This window comes from Ptychodera flava, chromosome 1 (assembly GCF_041260155.1).
Source record: "Ptychodera flava strain L36383 chromosome 1, AS_Pfla_20210202, whole genome shotgun sequence".
Taxonomy (NCBI): Eukaryota; Metazoa; Hemichordata; class Enteropneusta; family Ptychoderidae; genus Ptychodera; species Ptychodera flava.
The window spans coordinates 15,352,959-15,379,236 of record NC_091928.1 but is presented as its reverse complement, the minus strand read 5'-3'; the positions used below and the strand labels follow the sequence as shown (position 1 = coordinate 15,379,236).

At 38.2% G+C, this 26,278-nt stretch overlaps 1 protein-coding gene, 1 long non-coding RNA gene and 1 pseudogene across 2 annotated transcripts; all 3 read right to left on the bottom strand.

Annotated features, from left to right (window-relative positions):
- Positions 1 to 67: 67 nt before the first annotated feature.
- Positions 68 to 9,538, bottom strand: LOC139131138 (protein kinase C and casein kinase substrate in neurons protein 1-like). Its single transcript, XM_070697101.1, has 11 exons — positions 9,205 to 9,538; positions 6,208 to 6,317; positions 5,506 to 5,635; positions 5,011 to 5,140; positions 4,254 to 4,457; positions 3,638 to 3,750; positions 3,072 to 3,192; positions 2,671 to 2,753; positions 1,987 to 2,111; positions 1,331 to 1,513; positions 68 to 437 (listed from the first exon to the last, which is right to left on the bottom strand). The coding sequence occupies exons 1-11, from the start codon at positions 9,309 to 9,311 to the stop codon at positions 328 to 330; spliced, it is 1,416 nt and encodes a 471-aa protein (XP_070553202.1). The 5' UTR covers positions 9,312 to 9,538; the 3' UTR covers positions 68 to 327.
- A 5,595-nt stretch (positions 9,539 to 15,133) lies between these two features.
- LOC139131131 (small ribosomal subunit protein eS10-like) lies at positions 15,134 to 17,323 on the bottom strand (annotated as a pseudogene).
- A 2,363-nt stretch (positions 17,324 to 19,686) lies between these two features.
- On the bottom strand, positions 19,687 to 26,278 carry LOC139131128 (uncharacterized). The gene is made up of 3 exons (XR_011552054.1): positions 26,120 to 26,278; positions 22,802 to 22,978; positions 19,687 to 21,770 (listed from the first exon to the last, which is right to left on the bottom strand). It is a non-coding gene; the product is annotated as an uncharacterized lncRNA (long non-coding RNA).

Here is a 26,278-nt window from a genome sequence, read left to right as displayed (position 1 = left end):
AAATTGTGAAATATTGTTTCTCGCCGTATTTTACTTACACGAAAATAATCACCAGAAACAAAAAGTGTTACTTAGAACGTTGATTTTATTTCCATAATTTACGGTGAGTTTGAAAGGCAAGAAAATTCTCCAGGCCAAAGGCAAACCAGAGTCTCCTTTGCCGTCATCATATGATATAAATGTCCAAGGATTATAATATTGATATATTGTCCGTTTTACCGCTATATATAGAAAATAACTGAAATTGTTGTAATGGGGGAGCCATGGAGTCTTCATCTTCCATAGCAACGAAACTGCTGCGGTTTCATCGACGTCATGGCAACAGCTTCACCTTAGAGCTTCAACATAATTGGCCGGAAACAGACCAAGTCTATCTCGTAACCGACCGTAGGCCCATCCATTGTCGTGTACGCTGCCAATTTGTGTCAGAATATCACCTGAAAGATGACGAAAATAGAGAAATAAAAAACGGAACTGCATTTGAACATACTCAAAACAACATCGAAATCACACTCACAGATTAAGCGTGGTGCATCATGCATCACTAAGATGTGACCAGAAAAAATGACTTTTGTAGAACATCATTACATACTCTCTCTCTCTCTCTCTCTCTCTCTCTCTCTCTCTGAAATGTATTTTCAAGTCATAGAATGTTCATAAACTGCGTTCTATTTGTATAAAAACCTGCATAACACACAATTTCAGGTTTAGCAAACGAGCGGTCTTGTCGCCTACACCTTGTTTAACACATAATGAATCCGCAAACACAGAAAACCATTAAATTGACGAAAAATACAATAATTTACTATTTGCTATCGCATTCTTTTAAGTTTGCCATGAAAACGTGAAGTTTCACGGCCACTTATTAATTATTTACCGGCGGAAAAAAGGGAAGGCTAGTAGGCCCAAACAATACGTTACAACCCTTCTTCCTTTTCAGGAAGCTGATTGAACAGATGTGCAGTTTGATAGAACCAGCAAGGGCTTAAAGTCATGGCGTATGTAACCAGTGAGTAGGTTTGTGATAGTATTCAGATTTTTGTCGGATTTTGGCGAGTAACTGAAATTTTCGTTCAATATTATGTACTATCTGAGTAATCAAAAAAGTTATTCTGGCACCGTTGAATAATTGCCACGTTATAACGCAAGTAGGCCTACGAAGTAACAAAATGTTCTGAAACAAATTTATCTACTTTTCAGTAGGGGTTACTTTCCGTTAAAATTCAGATAACATGTAAATTTGCTACATTTCCGCAGATAATTAAACAAAACAAAGCACTTGACTTTGTGGAGCAAAACAAGGGATTAGATTTCTGTAAAATATAATCACCTGCGCGCAACTGTAGTTCATCGTCTGACGCCGGCTCGAAGTCGTACAGCGCTCTGACAGCAAACATGTCCAAACTACCTCTTGCCGTTGAGGGCGATGTTCCCTCTGCGCCTGGTGACTGACCGCCTGGGGACTCGGCGCCCAGGCTGCCTCTGGGTGTGATATTTTGGTACGGGGAATCATCTGTGAAATAAACGTCATTTATTGGTACATTAAAAACAAGAATAATTTTCAAATGGACGATTCGCAACTTTTTAAAGCTTATTTTTCGTTGCTACATCTGTCGGTCCATGAAGGCACAGTTGCTCCACTTGAAGAACTGTCACATACAATAGTAGACCCGGCTAACAGACCTGGCTATAGGTAAGCAGAACTCTTTTGTTGACCTGCGATATACCATGTGAAAAGAACTTGTTTGCTTACGTAAAGAAACCAGGTAAGTGCATTCATGTGTAATGATGACGGTCGGTCTTGTTCAAGTGTATGGCGCATCACCAACCAATAATTCAGCCGTCTGGAGCATTGAAACAGACTTTAGCCTACACGGGAAGACCAATTCAACTCAGCCTTCGTTATACAAGATGGGGTAAATTTGAAGACTGCAATACATGACAGGATGTGGAAGACGACCTTGTGGTTAAAAGTGTCACCTTTACCTTCGTCTTTCTGTCTGCTCGCTGTCACGTAATGGTGGCCGTTAACTTCTTTGGGATTACTGTCGCCGTCTGTTTCGTCAGAAAAATCTTCAAAATCGTCTGAATCGAATTCATCATCGAGAAGTCTGTGGAAGTGAAAAATTATAATTATGTTATAGAACTGCTCGGGAAAATCCGTAATGCCCTTTTAAATATATAATAGACTTCATATATACATTACAACTAGTGGTTTGAAAGTGTCCGGGAAGGCGGTTACCGTTCCGGGGGGGGGGGGGTGAGGCTAATTCCCGAGAACGCCGTTAGCTAACCGTCCACCCCTCACATGGTTCTGATAATTTATAAAAAACTGTCATTTGATATATCTTATTTATATAAATTTATCCATACTTCAGAACACACACACACACACACACACACTCTCTCTCTCTCTCTCTCTCTCTCTCTCTCTCTCTCTCTCTCTCTCTCTGTTTCTCCGCCTGCCTGTCCATATAAGCGGTTAATTTTACGCGTGTACATAATTCATGCATGCACTGTAACACAATTTTCAGGTTTGCACGTGTATACATGAGTGTATCTCCACATGTATGGCAATGTAGAATATGGAATAAGCGTCCACTGGTTTAATTCACAGAGAAATAATCCATGCACAATTGGAAACAAAATAATTACAAAAAAGACACTAACCCGTCTTCCCTGGCTGACTGTGACGGCCGAACACCTTTTACGGAAAAACTGAATTTCCTGCCGTCGGCGTGAATGTCATAGTCCTGATAATGAGAAAAAACATTGCGTATGAATATTTAGAGCTAAAAACTAAAATCTGAGTCACTATTCCGTAATTTTATGAAGTATATTCTCCAAGTTATATCATTGTATTCGGTGGTCGATACACAACAACGGACAAGTTCGTAACATCTTTTATTGCCAAATTTAACCCGCATGGAAATGCTGTCAAATTCTTTCAAAAACCGAGGCAAAGAACTCAAAAGATCCAACAGAAACGCTTTAAGTTAACACAAGATTAACAGTTGGTAGATTTCCTGCAACATCTTTCACCCTCATTCCAATGGTGACATCTTTCTTACCTCAAATTTCGGCCAGTTTGGTTCCATTCCTGTGCCATACTTAGTTCTCCAACTCTCCAAATCTTTGCCTCCATCGGCTGATTGAATAACGCCATAGGCCTGCTTGTAGATGCTCTCAAAACTGTGCATAGAAATTACAGAGACATTTTATTCGTACAAGTTTAAACCGAATTCACAATATAATTATTTGTACAAAGCAGTTGTCATATTTTTCATATTCCACTAAGTCTTACAAAGACGTATCTTGGCTGTTTTAATGGGTATTTTCTTTGACACGGTTTCACATCAGTTTTCGTTCATTACAATACCGTTTCAGATTTTTTCCCTCATTTTTAGCAAACTCACATCAAATATCATGTTCAGGTCTGGTGATATGCAGGACTCAAACAACCGGAATTTGCATTAAATTCACAGAGAAAATAAGATTCCTGCGCATTTTTGTCCACACAATTTGATTTGGCGGTAACCTTTTACCCAAATTACATATCTAGACGATACATACAACATTTACAAGTTGTGTCGTCTGCTATTTTCCGCTGAGTTGGTGACGTCACTGATAAACTTACTTTGGCAATGCCGATAAATCCACACATTTGAGATGCAGATTCAACTGTTCCTTCAAGTAATCCAACCGTTTCTTCTCGAACGCTTGGCATTTTTCAAACTGTGTCGTCATGTTCTGAGAAAATGAAAAAAAAAGTCGAATCAGCATGGGATTTTCATTCAATGGAAGAACATATGCTTTTTAAATGTGTGTTTACCTACATACTTATGATATCACAAACGATATATGAATATGTATACGTATTAGAAAAGGGTGTATTCAAATTAATTAACAAACCACGAACAGAGGAACTAACATAGTCACTTCAACGCAGCTTATGTCTGACTACTGTACGAAGTTTAATTCTTGTGGTTTCCATGATGCGTCGCTCTGTGTTTATGTCCGATACCCCTGAAATGCGGTAATGAGTAGTGAGGTTGTAGTGTTTTCATGATTATGCGGGCAGATAAGTCAAAATTGATTCATCCTCGCTTGAGGGGTATCAGTAGACGACGGTGACAGGTTGAGTATGGTGATTTGCCGTTGGTGGCGCTGTTGTTTGAATAATGTCACTCTCTGTGACTTTCCGATCGACTGAGTGGTTGCTGTTACTGGAAAGCGATCATGAGCCGACTCACCTGTACATATTTTGTCTTCAAATCACCATGGCAATCTAGAAGTCGACGTTGATATTGTTGTTTGAGTTTTTCCTGTTCGTTCGCTAGTTTTTCTACCCTTTGTTGGAGTTTCCGCAGTGAATCTGGATTCGACGAAGGGGACAGTGTTTGTGTGTCTAATTCTTCCTGTGCCTTGAACACGTTAGTGCAAGCAATGTGGTAATCCTGCAAGTTGTATCACAAGGAATATTTTGCATCTGCACACAGCAATTTTTACGCTATTACTTGTAAAAGTGCAAGTCATAGCACAGTAAGAAGTAAATAATTTTGTAAAAGGTGGGACTTCGTAAACCTGCTGGCGACTAGGTCAATGTAACTAACATTTCCAATTGATCCAATTACCAAATGCCTCCTGCGACACGGTTGCATTGATTCTTTTGTTTGTTTGTTTGTTTGCTTGAATAAGCTCCAACCTTTTGTTTTCCTTTAACTGGAATATCAACAGTAGTATGTTCACAAGAGTGAGCAGTTTGATTCTCAGTGATTTCTTCAGATTGGGGCCTCCAAGATACGAGAACATTGCCTGAAAGATGAGGTACTGTACCTGATTTGCAAGTCTATAATGTATTCGTTTCGATGAAGAGATAATTGTATCACTTGTAATATTGGAATTTTGACAAGCATTTGAATTTGATCGGAACTCTACCAGCCACGCAAGAATGCTATGATGCCCCAAAAATTCAAATTTACTGATATCAGAATCGTTGAGACATTTTACCTTCTTTGCTTTCTTCGTCTTTACTAGCTGTTTTGCATAATCTTTCTGCGCAGCTGCGAATCCTTCCTCGGCTTCTCGTATCTCTTGGTAACCACCGAAGGTCAATTTGCGATAATTGTCTTTCTTCCATCTGTGATTAATAACATTCAATAACACAGATGTCAATCTCCAGATTCGATTGGTTTTGTGGTCTATTCCATAACAGTGTTTGATGTGGCAAAAATACTTTTACAACTTTTTAAATTTTATCGGAGGGCAAACATGATATTTGAAATACGTTCACAAAATATTATGCACTGTATTGCAAGCCGATTCAGTTTCGATGAACAAGTCAGCAGTCGAGAATTTGTTTCATGTGGCGTGCTGATCAACTGGACACGCATGCGCCATCGATACATGAAAAGTCCCGTTTCCTAGCAACGTATTCTCAATGGACGGAGACAAAAGAACATCGTATATTTCGCATCATTTACTGAAATTTACACTATTACGTACTTTTGCATATTCTGTACTGGGCCATCCGGTCCGATCAATTTAAACCTACACTCTTCGTGTAATCTGGAAATTTGAACTGACTCCTGTAAACTCTGTTTCCATGCCAACGCCGTGGAACCATACTCGGGCCCTGGAAAATAAGATAAAACAATCTTTAGAACCATCTACGATTCAACTGCTGCCGATAGAATTAGTGCAAAAAATGAACAAAATTACATCATGCATTATGTTATAACGCATCGTAATCGTCGTGTGAAATAACATCCTGTCTTATGCCACAGTACATTGTTAACATGTCATTGCACTGCTTACGTAAGAATTCTTAGAATATGTGTTTATCGGTAGAAATGCTGACTTATTAGTTATGGAGAATTTAGGGTCGAAAAATTACGGAAAAGGGCAAAGTAAAACTTTAAAAGCTTCTTCATAATGTATTGTCTATTCTCATGACTGAAAAAAGTGAGAACGGGGGGGGGGGGGGTGGATACATCATTTGTCAGCACCCAAATAAATATATATTAAATATTTGAAGAGAAGAACATTGTAATAATCCCCATCATTTCTGATCACCCCTCCTACAATATGAAATTTCCAATATTCCAATGGTTTAAACTTTTCTCAACCAAATTTTATCTTCTTTCTAGTTTGCAAGATGTTCCAAACTTTGGGAGGATTTTTTTGCATTAAAATCCCGTCTCATACCTTTGGAAACTTTTTCTTCCCACTTATCGGCCCAGGCTTTGAGACTCTTGGAATACTTCATTTCAAGCTCGGCTCTTTCTTGCAGCATCGCCATGAAATCATCACACGATCTGAAAAGAAAGGGGAGTCACGTGTTCATCATTGTGTGTGCATGATGTCTGAAGCAAGCGGATCTTGCCGGTTTTCTTAACCTGCATATTCTCTTTTCCGACCTGATGTATGGAACTTTAACTTATCACGGAAAGCTCTTTTGCTGAGCTGAAGGAAGAAGTAACGATGTGTTTCCGTGTCAACGATCTATTCACCTGTCACCCCCAATTTCCTGTAAATGGGTCCAAAATCACCATCGGTAACAATAGGTTCGGACAAATCATGGTGGTAAACGGGTTAAGATCTATTCCTGAATTTAGGTAGAACACGTGAACTTCTATGACTGATATCACATTATTTCTTTACTTGACAGTTATGTCATCGCTTTCAGTGAAAGCTCCATTGGGTCTTAATTCTTATTTTATTTTGCATTATCCTTGCCCTGTTGGCAAAACACAGTACTCCCCAAATAATGTCCACATGCCCATCGCTAAAATATGAATTTCGGACTGGGTTTATTTACCGGCAATAAAATTTCAAATATAAAATACAGCGTTGTGCTGTATGATTTTGAATATTTCTAAAAGTTACAGCGCTAGCTATATTCACGTCACTTGAATAGATTTCTCACAAGTATTGAATGATTGCGAGAACAGTAACATGACAAACGCTGTTACTTTTGTGGACAGTACAGCGTAGGTCGATTTGCAGACCGTTCCTGTGCTAAAACATCTGAAGAATTTGGATCACGTTCATAATTTCGGTCAGAATTATGAAAAAAACGTGAAAAAACCCACTTCTTTCTTTCTTTTTTAATTCAAAGGGCGTATTTTTTCCTGGTTTTGTTTTAGTTTTTTCCTGAACTTTTCGTGGATATTGAGCAGCGATATTGCCCGTGATCGATTTTCCACGGTGTGGTTGTGTGGAGTGGAAAACGCCCCCATATTTAAGGGGGAAACCGTGGGATAAATTACTGCAGCAAACCTAGTGATGGACTGCTACTGTTGACCCAGTCACGTTGTATTTCGTTTGCAAGTTACTACCGGTCCTCTAGCATTTATTGCGGTAGTTTAGATCGCCTGTGGGTCGTGATTATCGCTTTGCCGAGTACCAAAGGCACAAGGTGAGAAGTCATACAGAACGTCGCATCTGTACAAATCGAAGTCAAAATGCGAAAGCAGTTGTGGTTAGTGCAAGATCGGAGATAAGAATTATCGGTCATTGAATTTTCACCAATCGGCTCCGGATTCTCACAGGACATGGTCTGAGTCATCTTCAAAACTAAGCATTGTTTCTTTTTTATTTTTATATTTTGTTGGCATGTAGGGAAGTAACTCTTGGCCGTCGTTCAAGGCCAACATCAGCATGCAGCTACCACATCTCGGAACATCTGGTATCACCCGACGGAAATGCACCATTGCCTGACACCTTTCCATCGAAGCATTCATTTCAAGAACGGCGCACGATGAACCTTGTTTTAACTGCTTGGTGAAGGCCACTGACTGATGTCACTGTGTTCAGAGGATGTCTTTGCAACAAACTTAACGTTATCGCGAGGAAATGACGGTAGAATTCAATAGCATGCAATTCCTACGGAAGGATACAAACTGGGTCACGTGACTTCGAATGGAAGGATGACACTTTGCCAACTCATTGAGTTATCCGTGTTTTTTTTTGCAAGTGGGTCAGTGGTGCCCGTGTACAGATTGTATTCAAAACTTGGACAAACACTGTAGAAACAGTTATTTTCTCAACGAAATGCTAGAATGTTTTACCGTGTTGGGAGTTTGAGCTAAATATGATTTCGAGCTGACGACAGGAGATTGAAGTTCGTCTGTAGTCCGGTTGATGTGTTTCTTTATCATATTTTTTCCCCCAAATCCAAATAAGTTGTACAGCCTAATTAAGAGAATGAATGATTAGTGTTGACGAGTGTTTATCCCTAATGAGAGATCGATGTGGATTTCCTTGCATTGTAAACAAAACGTGTAATTGGCATTGCACTTGAGATATCAAGGGAATAAGTTTAAAACTTGCTGTTCAGTCAACCCTGATTGTGCAGGATTAGCAAAGTCCTTTTCTAAATTCAATACTTATCCGTATAAGAATGCTTAGTCAGTCCAAAAGAAGGACAGGAAAAGTGCTTAAAATTCAGTAAAGGTGTTTCTACTGTGGTTTTGGAAGGTAACGAAACGCTGAGAAGGGAAGTTGTATCTGAGTAGACATCGAAACTAGAATATAGGACATTGTTTGCACGCAGGGAATCTTCACTGAAATTTACTTTATAAACCCTCGAAGATTCTCATCAACGCCAATTGCAAGTTCGTTATACAGTAAGCAACTCTGCTGTGGAGTTGATAGAGTATCAAATTACTCAGTTCCCGTTCGGTAGCACTTCCATGTGATAACATTCTTCGTAAGAGGCTTCGTATGAATATTCATTCTGTGTCCTCTTGGTAAGAGATTGCACAGGTATATCAATGTCTTTCTGTTTCAAATATCGGGAACGATGCGTTTTCTTCACATTCGAAGCTTTGACCAGCAATGTCGAAAACTTAATTTACCCGGTGTTCACAGTATCTTGCGTAACCAAGGCTATGATCGGATGATGAAACCGGTTTCCGCTACCATATACATTAGGCCATTGTTAATGTTAGTTATGAAACTCACGAAAACAAACTTCATAAATATTTACCTTCGGAAAGCCAAATTTATGCATCGAAAAACAGGCCATGCCGATGTTTGAAGTTGTATGAGATACTTTGAAGGAATATATCTTTTCTACTAGAGCAACTATAGTTTTTTTCATGTCCATGAACTTTTGCGCGAGTGTCATTTCCCTCTTCGATTGTAAACTATATTTAAAAAAATTATCAAAGAGATGACACCATGAAATATGTCGCTTACCTGTGCCCGTTTTCAATTCGCTTGACTGTCTTCTTGTATTGGTTGACGTCCCAGAACGACTTCCGAATCCGTTTCACTTGTTTTTCGTCAGCCATTGCCAAAAACATTGGAAAAAAAATTGTAAATGATGCGATACAAGATCAGAGAATTCGAAACGGAATTGTCGACCCCAAAGTCAAACAAGATTATCTGGGTGATATCAAATCCGTTTCGTAGGAGCGTTCCACGGTCAAGAGAACGTTGCTTATGCGGATAGCGACAAGTTCAGAATATATAGTTCCCTTGGAACGGGACAATGGAACATGTACTTTCTGTTCGAGGTCTCGCGATGAAATGCGAGAACACGGGACGTGCGCGGTTTAGTTGTGTACCTGGGCCGGAAGGTGGCGACCTCGTCTGTTCTGGGTTAAATGTTCCACTTCTCTAATTTTAGAACTACGCACCACTTTGCGGGTCAGTCAAGGACGTGAATCAATGAAATATTTTGTGTGACGTGGGTATCAACAAATCACACGATCAAATAACTCATCTTTTGTTTTTGCAGACAGATAAGTGTCACGAATCTCATATTTATGAAAACATTGATGTAAACTAACACAAAGTGTTTCCATGTGTATACCCGGGCATGTGTAAGCCTACAGTCGCCTATAACATAGGTTGTCATTGCTATCTTGCTATCGGGTGGACAGGGATAAACCATAGACATTAGAGGGGAAGGCCCTCTACTGTCTCTGGATAAATACGTCGTCGTGAAGGAAAGATCGGCTGCAGAGAGTTCCAATCTCTTGTAAGGTAACTGGAGAGTAACAGTATTGCTTGGTTGGGCGACTCGGAACAAAATAAGTATGTCGGTCTATATTTCGTTGAGATGACAACTTGTCTTCCTTTATTTTTCGATCATTGTTAAAACGGAATGCAATATGCTTAATCTTTGCTTTGTTCATAAATGTCCCTGTCTAATAAAAAAGACAAAAATTCATAATTTCTTGTTGTCTCGCAACAATGCAAGAACAAAACGTAAGAAATCATCGGATGAATCTTGTTCTATTTCTCAATGATCGAGGGAGACAAAACTGATAGCTTGTGGGTTAAAGTCACCATGTGTACAGCAGTATATGACGTCATCAATACCTTCGAAGATGGGACACGTGTTGCATCTGTCCGCAGAACACTTGAGTTCTAACTTTTCTTTCGTTAAACAGTACCGCAATACAAATTCATCCCATACCTACACTTGCTCCAAGTGTGCGAACTGATTCACATCTTTTAAACAGAGTAAATCGAAGGAATAAACTTCGGCAAAGTATGGCGTCGACGGAGGTGTTATGGCAAAACTTATACCTACAACCACTTACGCCCAAGCAAGATAAAAAATAAAATTTAACAGGAAAGTCGGACAAATGCCACGCGACTGGTTAGGTCAGTCTGTCCAGCACTGTAATATATTGTCTTGATCTACAGATTGCAAGCAAGGAAATTTAACTTGAGTTACACATGTGTCATTATCTTAGGTATATGTATTTCTTATGCTATGGGAACAAGATTGTACCGGTCTCAGGCAGCGGTTTCTCTCCGAATTCGTGCCTGGATAAGGGTAATAAACGTCATTATAGCGGTTAGCTACCAGTATAACACGGTTGATGGTTTATAGGTCATTCATAAATAACGACTCGATTTTAGAGAGACTTCAATTTTCATTCTGTCAAACTGCTGACAAAGCAAAATTTGCTGTCGTAAAACGTGTGCCTTTATGACTCTCTGATACTCACTCATATCCCCACGTGTATTGCACTGGAGCATGTGTAGTATTTATGCGTTCAGACTACTGTATTGTAAACTGTAACCATGACTACATATGTATCCCAGACAACGGTATATATCATCCCTATTCAAATACCTTTGTGACAGGTATCATGAGCCAGTAAACAGTATAGTACCCCTTCTCTGTCTGTCTCTCTCTCTCTCTGTGTCTCTGTGTCTCTGTCTCTCTCTCTGTCTTGCAGTTGCTGTTATTGTACATGAACGCAATTTTATTCTTGAAAGTGTCAATTTCAAACAACAATAATCAGTAGTATACAGGGTACCTCCGCAAAAGCGAGATGTGCGTTTCCGAACTCTCTTCATCTTTTCTGTTCACTTCACCACAGTGCAGGGGACCATGACTTCTCCCTGGCCCTGTGTTGCTTCTTGCCGACTACGCAAATGTACGATACATCAAAAGTGTTCAAATAAACGGCTATTCAAATTGTTTTCAGTGCTTTAACTACATTTACTACTAGAAATAGGTATGACACAAGCATAGCGAGACATCTTGTGTACCACATCCGTGCAAAAATTAATTTTACAGTTTTCGCTCCACGAGTGTCTGAGATATGCAGCCATGTTGTTCATACGCAAGAATCTGAAATGTAAATTATCACAAAATTAAAAACCCGATTTTATTCCAAATTATTGAAACTTTGTATGACATTAAAAACTACGGAAAAGGCCTAATAAAGTGTATTTCCTCACGGACGTATCTGCACATCTCACAATTGTTCATTTTCATTATGAATTTTAACATCAAAAGCGGCAAAAAAATCCACAACAAAAACAAAAAGAAAAAAAATATCAACGACGCTGATGCAAAGGAAATTGAAAATTTCAAGGGAATAAAAAAAAATCCTTGCAAGTTTCCATGGACATGGCACTGAAGGCCACTAGATTCCTTATCAGTGGCTGACTTCCCTTGTGTCAGGACCATCTTCCATTCACAGGGTCTCCACAATACATCGTCCTTGGATGGTTTGAAATCTACAGCACTGTCGTTTGACGACGCATTCCCAGTGTTCCCTATTGCCATTGGGTAAAATAAACAAAATGGGTACACAGGTATACATGGGGAAACAATAGACAGCTGTACTTTTTGTGTTCAGACAAGAAGTGATCAGATTTCTGTCCATCTTACGCGAGTAAACATGTTTCGCATTTCATGGAGACGTTTTGGTATCAGACGGTGTATGAGAGGTGGGTACTTTTAGTGAACAATACCTGTTGGTATGAGTACTTCGGTTTTGTGGCCAGAAGCTGTAACTTTCGATTTTTTTTAAATTTTTGTTTCAAATGTTAACTACAGTTTCTATCTCTCCTCCCCAAAGCATGTTGAGATACACGGTATTCACTTTGTCAACTCAGTCTGTACATGTGTAGACTGCAGTGTTATTGTTGACAAGCGAATTCTGGTCAAGAGTAGATTTCAAATGAAAACAATAGTGGTGCGTTTTAGGCGTCTAAACACTGTGTTGACAAGAAAAAATAGTTGATATTTCTAAATGCATTAAGAGATAGAACAAGAACTTGCAAATGACGTTCAAAAAAATGAAGAAACATGTTGAAAGTTGCAACCTTTGACTATGCAAGCAGATAGAAATCGTTTTAAAACACGGGTTTCAAAATGATCACTTTGTGTTGGGATGAGAGTGAGCACATCTTGTTCCTCATGGGGTATATACTGACTGCACATCAAAACGACATCTTGAAACATATTTTGATTCGAGACACATTCCATTGTCATAAAGGCAAACCCAGTACCGAGTCCTGGAAATGGTTAGTTACTTGTTACAGCTAGTTTCTACGTGAATTTGAGAAAGGTATAATTTTTCCATATAATGTTTCACAAGTTATTGAAATAGCTTCAAACATTCCCTCCTTGAAGAAAATATTCACAGCCAAAAGCGACCATTACATTCCTTATGGTTTTCACATTGTGTGGCTGAATGTCACTGAGAGAATCACGTGAGATTTCAGTAATATAGGCAGGGCCAGGGGAGGCAGCTGTGTCAAACACATGCATGAACCCTACCAGTGCTGTAATTTTTCCCAACAAAATTTAAGAGTAACATTTTATCATGTTTTATGAATTTTTCTGTAAGTTTTGATCATTTTGGACCATATGCACATGACTTTTCATTGGCTACCATTTTTTACCAAAATTTTGGGAAAAATCTGAAAAAAATTGTCCAGGACAAGGAAAAAGTTGTTGGTGTTATATTCTATACGGGCAACAAAAATTGACTTTGGCACTCAACAGGTTAATGAATGCGAGTGGTTATTCAGCTTTAGACGCTAAGTTGTGGTATTCGTTAGTTTTGAAAATTAATAAATTGTTTTAAAAGTAACGGATTACAACCTTATTGATCAGGAGAGGAATTTCACACAGTTTCTTTACAATTTGCCCTCAAATTTGCTGAAACAATGTATGCATGTATGAGAGCCTTACATTCATATACTGCAACATTCCAGTTGAAAGCTGTTTCTCGGTGAGATATGCTAGGTGTGATCACTGCAATGCACGCAGAACAAGATACATTTATGGTAAAATGTACCTCACATACACCTTTGGATTTAATTATCTTAAACGCTTGCCTGTTATATGCTTCATTGTTGTTCCAGTAAAAACATTTTTTTTCTGCCCCTGGCTGAATGAATGAATGAATGAATTTTCAAACCCTTTTTATAAGTTTCACAGGTCAGTAAATTCTGACTCTCTGTTCAAAAATTTGCATAGGGATTCTATTTTATTCTTGATCATAAAAGACAAGTTTTGTACAGTAGTGGACGAGCAAAATTTAAACCTTACTTGTAGGGGGTATTACCTACTACCTCGGTCAAATTGTCTTTTTTGTAATAGGCAAGTAGCAGTTTTTTCACCATCTTTGCTTTTAATGTCAACTAGCTTCTTGTTCTGTTCCCCAAAGCACGTTGAGATACACAGTATTCAGTTTGTCAACTCAGCCTGTACATGTGTAGACTGCATTGTTATTGTTGACAAGTGAATTCTGGTCTGTACTGCACAGGCTAGACAGCAGGAGTTTCAACATGCTTCAGGGAGTTGAACAAGAACTTGCACTTGACATGCAAAACAAAAATACTGATAAAATCATCAAAGTTATGGTGTGCAGAATACAATTTAACTCTTGTAAAGGGTTTCATTTCCTCCAGGGTCCCAGCTTTCTTTGAGGCTGACGTTCTATGGACATTCTGTTGAATGGTATCATGTCAGTTGGGCAATCCAGTGCAAGCTGACTCTACAGACTAGCATGGAACATTCATTCTTGCACTAGATATCTTCCTGATCTCCTACTTCTTATAATTAGCAACCAGACATTGTGTGTTATACCCTAGAAATCGTGTCAAGGAATATCCAGTGCACTTGGATGATCGTCAGTTCCGGAATAATCACACCATTGCCCTGACCTGCATAAAAGTCAGGGCTAAACAGCGATGTTTAACTCTTTTGCCTTGAAGAGAAAAGTGCGGACATATGCAGCGGACGTTGTTACGCCAGCAAAACGCAGGCAGCTTGAACTTTGAGTTAATTTGCATAAGGAACGTGGCCAGACTCGGGGCAGGGTGATGTACTTGACCTATTCTCGGTGTAGTTTGCCAGCAATGCCAGGAAACGGTAGCCTCCTGTTGACCTCCTACAAAATAATTGATAGTCAAGATTGGCCTCGGTGTCAACACAAGCGAGTAGTTTTGCATCCCTTGTAACCTGCCACGGTTCTCTAACATGGCCACGTTGCGATGCACATGATACGATTACTGTGGCAACTCTATTACAGCTTACACATCATGCTACACGACCAATCTGGCATCGCATAACTGACACATCGTGGCAGAGTTTATGGACCGTTTGAATATTTGTGTCAGGGAGGAATTTTTACAGAAAGTGTTTTACTTTTAGCTGCTGTTTATCAATGGACTGTAAGGTTATATTTTGCAGACAACAGACTGATGGGACAGGATTATATCCAATTTAAAACCATTGCAAGTGAAAACGGAGGGCATAAACGTCAGATGCATACATTTGAGACGGCACCACACCATACTAAGGACGAGGTAACATTAACAGTTATGATTTTTCACATCACAAACCACAATACCTATCTTGGTGTCAAATACTTTTTTTAATCTCCTTAATTACGTTCTTATTTGACTGTACATCTCAAAAAAGCCAGTAGTTTATGAACTGGGTCCACCTCTACCGCGTCCAAAGCCACCTCTCTGAAAGAGAAAAGAGTTCAACACAGATCAGACATTATACGTAGCCACTGCACAATTAATGAGGAACACAGATCAGACAAATGCCTTTCATTGAATGAAATAACTTCTGTATTTTGTTAAATATTATCTTTGCTCTTGAGATTATTCAGGTGGTACCATATTGGTCGCTTTAACGCAGTAACTCTTCTCATTGAAAGCTTTGAATGTTAAAAAGTTGTGGTTTACAGAGTAGATTTTCCTATGGTGACACAAGACAACTCGATGGCATTTTGATACAGTCTGCTGAACGAATATGTATCAGGTACATTATTTGGAAACATTCTCACTGCTACATTCCCTTGTCTTTGACCAGGGGTACACCTTCTAGCTACAATGCATCAATTTCCAACAATGTTTCAATAGCACTAACTCTGCATGCAATTAACACACAATACACTTACAAATTCAAAGCTAGGATTTGGACCGGGACCGGCATCTCCCTTCTTGTCAGGTCCAGCACCAGCTGTGAAAATATAAGTAAACAATTTGTGTATTAATTATTTATTAATGTATTCCATGCAGTATTGAAATATCTTACAAAGGCATTAGGACATGAGAAACAGGGACATATCTTCAGATGCAAAGTTGTATTCTTGATTTACCAAAACTCTTGGATGGAAAAGGAACATGTGATGTACAACGTCTTGTGAACACACACAACTACTATGACAATGCACTCCATCCTTTACACAGACTGATACCATGGCCACAGGGTTGTCATGGTATCACCCAGACTGTTAACATGGCCACAGCATTGTCATTGTGTGAAACAAAGCTTCTTCAGTCTTTCACTTTCACAAACTACAACATGTAGTTAGCTTATCACTGTACTTCAATATGATGAATAAAATCACATATCCTGGAACCAGTATTTGTTCTTTGTGTTGAAGTTCCACCAAAACACATGCGTATCGTCTCATTATCAATGTGGCCAAATCATTATCTTTAACACAATGAGTACCAACAATTCATGGAGTAGTTTGGCTTCAAAATTTCAAAACTGTAATATTTCAAAGGTGGATCATTTAAACATCAAATGAATTGCATCAGCCAAGCCAGGTAGGTGGATGCAAGAGGAATTTGTCAGACATGAAAGAAAAGTTAACTTACGTGGTCCTCTCCTGTATGCTTGTCTGTCTTCTGCTGGAGTTGAAGGTCCTTTGGATGGTTCAAATCCTAGCCAATAAAACACAATTCAAATATTCAATAAATGTTTCAAAATGATTTCAGTTTATCTAAGTTGTGGCCTTGTGCCTTAACCATCTAAAGTCTCTAACATTATCTATATATGTGGTGAAGACTGGGTCTCACTACATTGTATGTCACATGCAATGGCAGAGTATGAGAATTCTGACAAAAATCAAACCTGGCCAACTGAGTATCAAATACTGCTGATGCTTAGCATGAATACATCTTCTCTCTATTCTTTCACCATCACGTTATTCTAAACCAGCTCATGGAATTTTCTGATGGAACTTGTTCCCGACATAATTGAGATGCTATAACAGATTAAGCCAAGTGGGTGAAAATATGTCATGTTTTAGCTCAATACCGCTTTTTACTGACTTGGCTGATGGGGAAGTGATACTGTCTGGCAGGAAAAGGTTTAAGGTAGCATGCAACTTTGGGACAGATAGTTGAGTGCTTTAACTTTACATTGATCTTTTGACCTACCACTTTGAACCTTACGGAGTAAATAAAGTTTGCACCAGCTTAGTTTCGAGACAATCAAAAACATTATTTTTGCTCGTAGATTTAACACAGGGATGGCAGCCATTTTAAATTTGAAATACCAGTAAACGTTAGGTTATTTGTTTCTCTTATATCAACTTTTGCATGGTGACCCCTGAGCATCTGACGCTGCTCTTATTTTTGTGTCACTCACCTTTAGGCCTAGGTCTTGCAGCTTCTGGTCTGGTTTGTCTGCGAAGTGTGGCTGGTACAATCTCTGGAGGCAGATGTAAGAAGTCTCGAGATATTGGATACCTTCATTGGTAAGGTACCAGTAATAGTGCCTCCATGCAAACTGTTCTTTTCACGTAACCTCGCGATTTCAAGACTGTGAGGAAAAGCAGAGAATTTGATGACTTGCAAAATATTTGACAATAGTGCTATAGTTGTGGACTTCAATGGATAGCCAATCATACTGAGCAAGTCAATAAAGAGTATATTATATTTTCAGGGGCCTTCCAATTTTCAGGTCTTTGTTAACGAACACCAGATGGGACATATTATGCCTCACTGATTTGAACAAACTTGACCTGATGGTGATTTATGTTCTTGGCAACGTAAGGGTTGGAAAGAGCCAAAGGGACGATCGTAAACAGGCAAGATTATAATGATTGCAGATTATCATCAAAAAGTTTAATTGAATCTGTTTCTACATCTGTAGTATAGCGCATAACAGTACAACACAAATCAACAATTTTGTAAGAGTGGCACTACAGCCCTGGAACTCAATATACTGTGCTCAGGCTGGTCATATCTATAGATCTTGCACCACAACAGAATGGCAAGTGAAGGCAAAATAAGTTCTATGATAACATGCATGATTTATAAAATAAGTGTATACAACAGAAGACATTCAGCTCTTCAATACAGGCACGCCAAAAGTAGGCAGAATGTCACATCATGTACGGTCTGCGTTATATACAGATAACATACAAATGCCTCCGAACAGACATATTAAACGAAGCCTGTGTGCAGTTAGGTTCGAACATGGAGATAACCCACTACCTTTATGGTTCAATGTAAACAAACGTCAAATCAAATGAAACTATCAATCTACGAGATATGCGATAGTCATAGGGTCAAACTTTTTGTCCATGACAACATTACAATACACTAGAAATTTTCAAAATGTGATATGTTCGGCAGGAATAACTAACTTACTATCATAGCTTTGACGACGTGGAGGTTGGGCACATCAACTTCTTGATGTTTTGGTAGGTGAAAATCTTTCTTGGCCACCATGACGCCCTCTTTGAAGAGGTGTTCATAGATGGCAACGCGGTTCTTTTTTGGCATTAGCATCCTGGTAGACAGGGAAAGACGATATTTACGTAAATATATAAATATATATGCTTCATGGACCATGTGAATATAGGCAATTCATTTCCCAACCCAATGACATCCTCCATTGCAACAGTGTCGTACGTAAATAATGCGATTCATTATAGTTTCTTCCAACACTAACACTCAGAGTGAACAGAAATACACGGTTTTATGGTAACGAATAAATCACAGAACCTGCAAATGCGAAGTTAAGAGGTACGGTATATTTCGGTACGGTATATTCCCCTCCAACGATATTGAGTACACAAACCACTGAAGGACTACTGAGAGGGGCCATCGAGAGAAATACATGTGTGGGTCGAAAAGATGAAACGATTTAGTCAAGTAACTTGGCTCTTATACGAGAAATATGAACTCAGACGATTAGAGCAATATCTTAATATTTTATTTCGTATGTAACCTATTGACCAACGGCCAGGATGACCGTCGATATCGCTGATTGAGATGACTTCTTCACATACCTTGCCAATCTAATATGGCGGCGCCTAGGAAGAGAACGTTTGACGCATGCGCTTTTAGAGCAGCCGTTCTCCCCATAATCCTCTACTGTAAAAGCTACTGCAGTTACCTCCCGTCCATGAAAAGTGGGAAATAAAAAAATTAGATAGAAATCAATAGCCTGGAAAATATGCATATCGATGTTTCTGTGTATCCCAGTGGTAAATTGTGTGATTATCTGGCTTGTCTGGTCTTCATAAGGTTGAATTCGAAGAAAAAGCAAGTATTTTTAGTGAATGCGCATACCTTGCATAAAGCAATTGTGAACCATTCCCTTTAGAAACTAAGAATAAAATTTTAAGGTTGCCGTTCAAAATTCTGTGATAGAGAAACCTACTATTTATGGACACTTGGATTTCAAAATTGCTGCAATCCCATTGGGAAAAATTAAGATTTTCCATTTTCACTCAAATAAGCCAGTGAAGACTTTATTTATACCATGAGCTTAAAAATGAGCCCCAACAAATGGTAGACCAAAAATTTATTGTAAAAGTTTGAGAATTGAAATATCTGTCCCTGGGCGCATTCTACCAAAGAAATTTCATCACCAATATTTTGATGACACACAGGTCTCTTTCTTGGTCTAAAGTTAAACAGCGCAAAGGGAAATAACAATATCAGATTTACGTGTGTCACGCAAAGGTCTATTTAGGAAAGCTACTTTTATATGCAAGACATCAAGACAAAATAATGTCTGAGCCAAATATGACTTTTTCTCTTTTGCATTTAAATATCACAATCTAATTTGCAGCAACTAGATCTCAAATATTGTTTCATGCTAATTTGACTACATTATCACATAAAAAGAAACCAAGAGATTCTGCATAAATCAAAACATGAATATTTATTGCACAATATCATGAACCGAATAGATAAATAAGATTTAATAGCTAACACAGTCTACAGAGGGAAAATACAAAACTGATATATGGTATAACCATAGGCTAGTACAATAACACATTTCCCTCTGAACTAATTTTAATCATTTCTTCTTAAAAATGGCAGTGAGTGAAAATGTTTCCTGGGAACTTCTTGGAGTCAAGTATTGTATATTGGCAGTGACAGAACTACATAGACCTCTTTTGAAAACTCAGCATTTTGCAATATTTCTTGCTTTCTTGGAAACATTGCAAGTACTTTAGAAAACTGAGAGAGGTTTGACTTTGTTTGATCGATCAGGGCTGGAAGAGCAGTATTGATAATTGTGATGTGTACTGTAACATCACAATTGCGAAACACAACAACAATTGAAAATGATACACTCAACAGAATCCAAATAAATGACTTATTTTTAAGTCATTGAATGACAACGGCAAAGTGTCATTACATTCTACAAGTCCTGATTGTAAAACCTGTCAATTACTGTATTTACAGTAGTTTTGTTAATCTTAAAAAAAAATTATTTTTGAACAGTAGTACATTTTTATCCCTTTAACCATCATGTTTCAACCAATTCCATTGTTTTCTATTGTAAAGTTGGACCAATACACACAGAAATAGGGTGAAAGGATGCCAAATGATATCCTTGTTTAACGCAACATGTCAAAAGAAAATTTCTGAAAGTTTCTTTGATATTCTACTTCAAGGCGAGTCAATGTATTTTAAGTGCAAGTATAAAAAACAAAATGTACTTGGTGAAATATTTCATCAAATAAAGGCAGTGATCACATAAGACAAACTTTCACAAATGATTCTGTCTATTTGAAAACAGCACACATATAATATATCAATATTGATGACAAACATGAATTCAGTGAAGAAATATCCAGAGAAGTATTTTTGTGATGAAACTGTGGTACTGTGACAAGACCAACCTACTTGAAAGTGATACAGAGAAATCATAAGAAACACCAATGGCATTAGGCAATGACTTAAGATATACATAGTAAATAGATTGGATGCAGTATTCAGCTACACAAAGATACAGTATCAGTTCTACTGTTCAGACGCACAGACACAATACCATTTTATGTAGATCAGTGGTCTAGCCATGCATATGAGCTGTGTGGGGGAATACATCAAATTATTATCTTGTGCACTGGGTGAAACCAGGAATTCAAATGGACAACATCACAACTAAACCAAATGTGGAATCATGCATGGAACTGTGCATACTCCTGTGATAATTTTGAAGTTTATCCACCTGTATTTGTTTGTACCGCTACAACATGACTTCAGTGTCTGTACATTTCGGAGAATACTGCTACATTCAGAGTGTGAAGTTATATTCTGTAGTAGACTTTTTGACAGATTGCTCCTCTTTTGTGATGAGATCAGAAAAAGTGATAAAATACTGATAAAATGTTTTATATTTCATTCATTACCTGATACTCAGTAAATGATTCACTAAAGATTATAGAAAAATGTTATTTTTCTAAAAAAGCATACCTGATTTCATTGAGATACATTGCTGACAAAAACTATAAAAGTCAACACATTAGATGATGAATGTTTCTGAATACAATTTGTAAATCATTTACAAATCTATGACCATTTTGTTACATCAATGCAGAACTGAGAAAAAGGAAAAATACACTATACATTTGATACAAATCAAAGATTACCAGATAAAGAGAAACAGAATGATGTTAAGAAAAACTATTTGAATTACAATAAAAAATTTGGATACAATGCTGATGAATGTTATTGGATGATATATAGTAATGTGATTGTTATTGCTTAAAAAAGTATTTTGTCTAGTAAATACATTGTCTCCCTGTTTGCAATCTCTTTTTGTTGATAACAACTTCAGAAGGCAAACTTGAACTCCATCAGAAATAACCGGCAGTGACCTGTAACATGACATATTGTAGAATGTGTTCTAAAATTAATTTTCTTTGTCTAGCTCCAGTTTAGGAATTGGTGCCTTGTTCTGCATCATTCCATGAACCATCTGTCTGTGTAGTTTACTGCAGAGCAAATCAAGAAGAATAAAAACATGAATTGTGAACACTGGAAAAAGATAAGGTACAGACTACAAATATATTAGTCCATTTGGATGAAGTACCGCCATTCACATACTACCGTATCACTGCACCTATTCTCTGAGAACATTCTATTTTACCGGTGTATTGTCTTTACTATGGAAAACTAAATCTATAAGATTTCAATGTTGAGGTTACAACATATCAGGCAAACGTTTAGAACGAGTCATGTTCAATACGTAATAGGTATTGGCTCAAAACTGGTTGATTAACTGCTTTTATGTTGCAATTTTAAATTTGACATTTTGCTTCTTTGAAAAACATCATCTTCTTCGTCAAAGGCGTTGGTTGAACTGAATCTGATTAGAATCAAATTTAGATATGGACTTGGATTTCACTATTTACACTCTTTGCCTTTCACGTTATGATTTGATATCTTCCCATCTGGAGGAATGAGAGGACTAACTCCAGACAAATACAAAGGACAAGATGCAATGGTGGCAAACAAGCCACTCCTACATTTTAGCTTTAAGGTAGAACGCGCCTTGGTGACAGGTATTTGGACTCTCAAACTTTTATAAATTCTTTTCTGATCTACCACTTGTGGGGACTCATTTAAAAGCTCTTGGTGTAAGAAAACTTTTCACTATCATAGTTTCTTGAAAATCCAAAATTTTATTTTTCTCCAAAGAGTAATAATACCACGACCATTTTGAATTTCAAATATCAGTAAATCTTGGGTAACTTGTTCCTTTAGTACCAAAATTTGCATGGCGATCAAAAATTTTTCTCTATTTTGAAAGAGAATGGTTGAAAGTTTCTTTGAGGACAGTTTGAGTAAAAGTTTTAAGGTTTCATTTTTGAGGCGCATACTACCTTAACCGACTGAGGTAAAATCAGCCAACAGAATGTGAATTTCATTGCAACAGACAGTAATCATTCATTTTCAAAGATCGGATCTGTGTTTTTCCACTCCACGATGTTATTCCTGTTTGAATACAAAATCAAAGACTCACTTTCCCGCAGGATGACCTTTGACCATCAGTAATTTCTGAGTACACGGTGACATCATATTGTCTGTCGGACTCATAAACATTGATCCAAGTTGTTTTCTCTTGACCACAGCTGGTGTCTCTGCTTGGCCCTCGTAGTTAGCATTGCCGTCTTTATTTGAAAGTGACATCTTCTATTATCTGGTGGAGGAAAGATAAACAAACGGTTTATTTACTGAAAAGAGACATTACTTGGTGCAATATTTATGACCTGTCTGTAAGACTTGAATTTGTCTAGCACTGGTGATTGTTCATTTGAAAATAACTGAGCGCCGTGAATGCAATATAGGCGAGTTTATCCTCCACTGTAACTAGCTGGATTACATTCAGCTCTACTGCACCGACTTCACTCTGATATGCTTGCCATGATCTGATGATGAACTACATGATGGTGCAATGTCACCGTGGATGTAATTTTACATCCACAGTACAACTAACTTGCGCTCTCCTACGTCCAATAACTTTGATTGCAGTAATAGAGATACACACTAGGCTGTTTCATGAGACTTCAATTACATGCATCAACTTGACACAAGTCTAACTTCAAATCCTAGAAAATTAATCCATGGTGTAAGTACAGTATCTGTCACACCTATTGACTATATATATTCCATTGTTTCTTGGCAATGGGTCAACCATCTTCTTCAAACCCAATATTTGGTGTTATATGCATATTTACATCACAACTTTCACAATTGCCTTGATTAAAGGCACTCTTTTTTAATCAAAAAAGATTAAATATTGAGAAGTATCAATGAAATTGAAATTACAGAAATGTATATGCACTGTAAATTTGTGAATGAATTCTTTTTGAAAATGGTTGATGGGATCTACAGACTTCCATTCATTGCTTGCTCAACTCTTAAACATATATATGAGTCAATCACAGTCCCTCTATCAGAGTCAATACAACGGGGTGTGGTACTGGTATGCCTGTAGCTGTGGGTCCATAGCTTTGGTGTTTTCGGACGGGATTCCTGCCTTTTACGGGCTGGTTTTGACTTTTTACGATTTTAAATCATAAAAGTCAAAACCAGTCCGTAAAAGGCAGGAATCCCGTCTGAAAACACCACAGCTATGGACCCACAGCTAGTATGCCTGTAGCAGCAGCAGTCAGCACACGGCCCATGGGCTACAATTATTGCAGCTAGTTCTCTTACGTCTTTGTTCAAGCACAGGGATTCAATCTCCGATGATGACGATGATGATGATTAAATATTTAAAAATGAAGATAAATAAACATATATTTGGACTCAGTAAATTTGTTGTTATTGTTGTTGTTATTGTTGTTGTCGTTGTTGATACTATTTGCAGAAAAGAACAAAGTATGCACTGCAAATTTCAACACAACCTAACTATAGGCCTACATGTGCGTCGCAAATTCAACACACCTAACTATACACAGATACATGTGCGTTGCAAATTCAATACAGCCTAACTATACATGTGCGTTGCTGCCTAACTATACATGTGCGTTGCAAATTCAATACAGCCTAACATTACCCAAGGGTGTCACTTCATTGCCACACACTTTTTTTCGATCGCCAAAAATGCACCGAGCATGCATCGAAATCGGTAAAATTCGACGTAGGGTCAAAGCACATTAGTCTTTCTCAATAATACTCCAACATTTTTACCTCTTACCGATGAAAAGTCGAGAAATCAGCAAGTTTTCAGCGTATCTGGACGTCTCTTACATTTCAGATTTAAAAGGCACGGCGGGTATTGAGTCACGTGGGCGCTTTTCAAATCGAACCAATAGCAGAGCTGAATGGGCCAGCGTGAAAACCCGGAAGCAACGTATGTTTCTCACATCTTTGGAAAGAACGATCTCTTGCTGCGGGTGAACTGGAACTGTTAAAGTTACCAGAATTTCGTATGCAGACGCACGCAGACAGTGTCACCCATAGTCTTCCAAAGACGTGAGAAACTTACGTTACTGCCGGGTTTTCACGCTGGGCCCATTCGTTCAGTACGGGCCGGGCTCTGCTATTGGTTCGATTTGAAATGCGCCTACGTGACTTAATGTAACGCGCGGTCTTTTAAATCTGGAATGTAAGAGACAACCAGATGCGCTAAAAAACATGCTGATTTCTCGACTTTTTATCGGTAAGAGGTAAAAATGTTTGAGTATATGATTGAGAAGGACCAATGTGCTTTGACCCTACATCGAATTTTACCGCTCTCGATGCTTGCTGGGTGCATTTTGGCGAGCTCTGCTATTGGTTCGATTTGAAAAGCGCCCACGTGACTCAATACCCCGCCGTGCCTTTTAAATCTGAAATGTAAGAGACGTCCAGATACGCTGAAAAACTTGCTGATTTCTCGACTTTTCATCGGTAAGAGGTAAAAATGTTGGAGTATTATTGAGAAAGACTAATGTGCTTTGACCCTACGTCGAATTTTACCGATTTCGATGCATGCTAGGTGCATTTTTGGCGATCGAAAAAAAAGTGTGTGGCAATGAAGTGACACCCCTTGGGTAATGTTAGCTGTATTGAATTTGCAACGCACATGTATAGTTAGGCAGCAACGCACATGTATAGTTAGGCTGTATTGAATTTGCAACGCACATGTATAGTTAGGCTGTGTTGGAATTTGCGACGCACATGTAGGCCTATAGTTAGGTTGTGTTGAAATTTGCAGCGCATACTTTGTTCTTTTCTGCAAATAGTATCAACAACGACAACAACAATAACAAAAAATAACAATAAATTTACTGAGTCCAAATATATGTTTATTTATCTTCATTTTTAAATATTTAATCATCATCATCGTCATCATCGGAGATTGAATCCCCTGTGGTTCAAGCACTTCGAGAGAAAAGTACCAAGTTAAAACCTGTTTGGCTCCAGTTGACTATGGATAAGGGTCATGTTTAACTGATGCAATTTGATTTGATTGTATCATACTACATAAAACATGTAACACTCTCCTACCGTAAATATTTCAATGATAAACTGTTTTATCATTTCATCACGGTAGCTCCATACATTGAGTCTCTGCTACCTCCATGCTCCATACAATTACAATGGAAGTTCTTGACAAAAATTAGATTCAGGTGGGAGCTCACACACTTCAGTGTGTGCATTGTGAGATTTCAGTTTTGTGTAATCATACAAAAAGCAAAAGCAAAGGAAGACAAAACTAAACTCAGAGAGTTTGCATGGGTGAGTCATGTCGATCGTTAACGAGTTGAGGCATGGCCAGAAAATGAGACAAGTTTGAATCCAACGTACTGTAAACTCCCAAAAAGAGAAATTGACGAATGTGTTAACTTACTCTTAATAGAACAGCAGGCGTTTTCTATTGCAAATTTGCACCTTGATGTCGGGTTGCCAAAACACAAAGCCGATCGATCACGTTTAAAAAGCTGAACAACACACTTTTGTTTTGATTTTTGAATGAAACCGCCTTTCTTCCGTTTGTCCGTTAGCAATT

Excerpts from the sequence above, each read along its gene's own strand:
- LOC139131138 (XM_070697101.1), bottom strand. The coding sequence starts at position 9,311 with ATGTTTTTGGCAATGGCTGACGAAAAACAAGTGAAACGGATTCGGAAG. Across the intron at positions 5,636-6,207 it reads GGAAGAAAAAGTTTCCAAAG|GGCCCGAGTATGGTTCCACG; the intron begins GTATGAGACGGG and ends CTTATTTTCCAG. Across the intron at positions 4,458-5,010 it reads AGACGAAGAAAGCAAAGAAG|GATTACCACATTGCTTGCAC; the intron begins GTAAAATGTCTC and ends TACAACTTGCAG.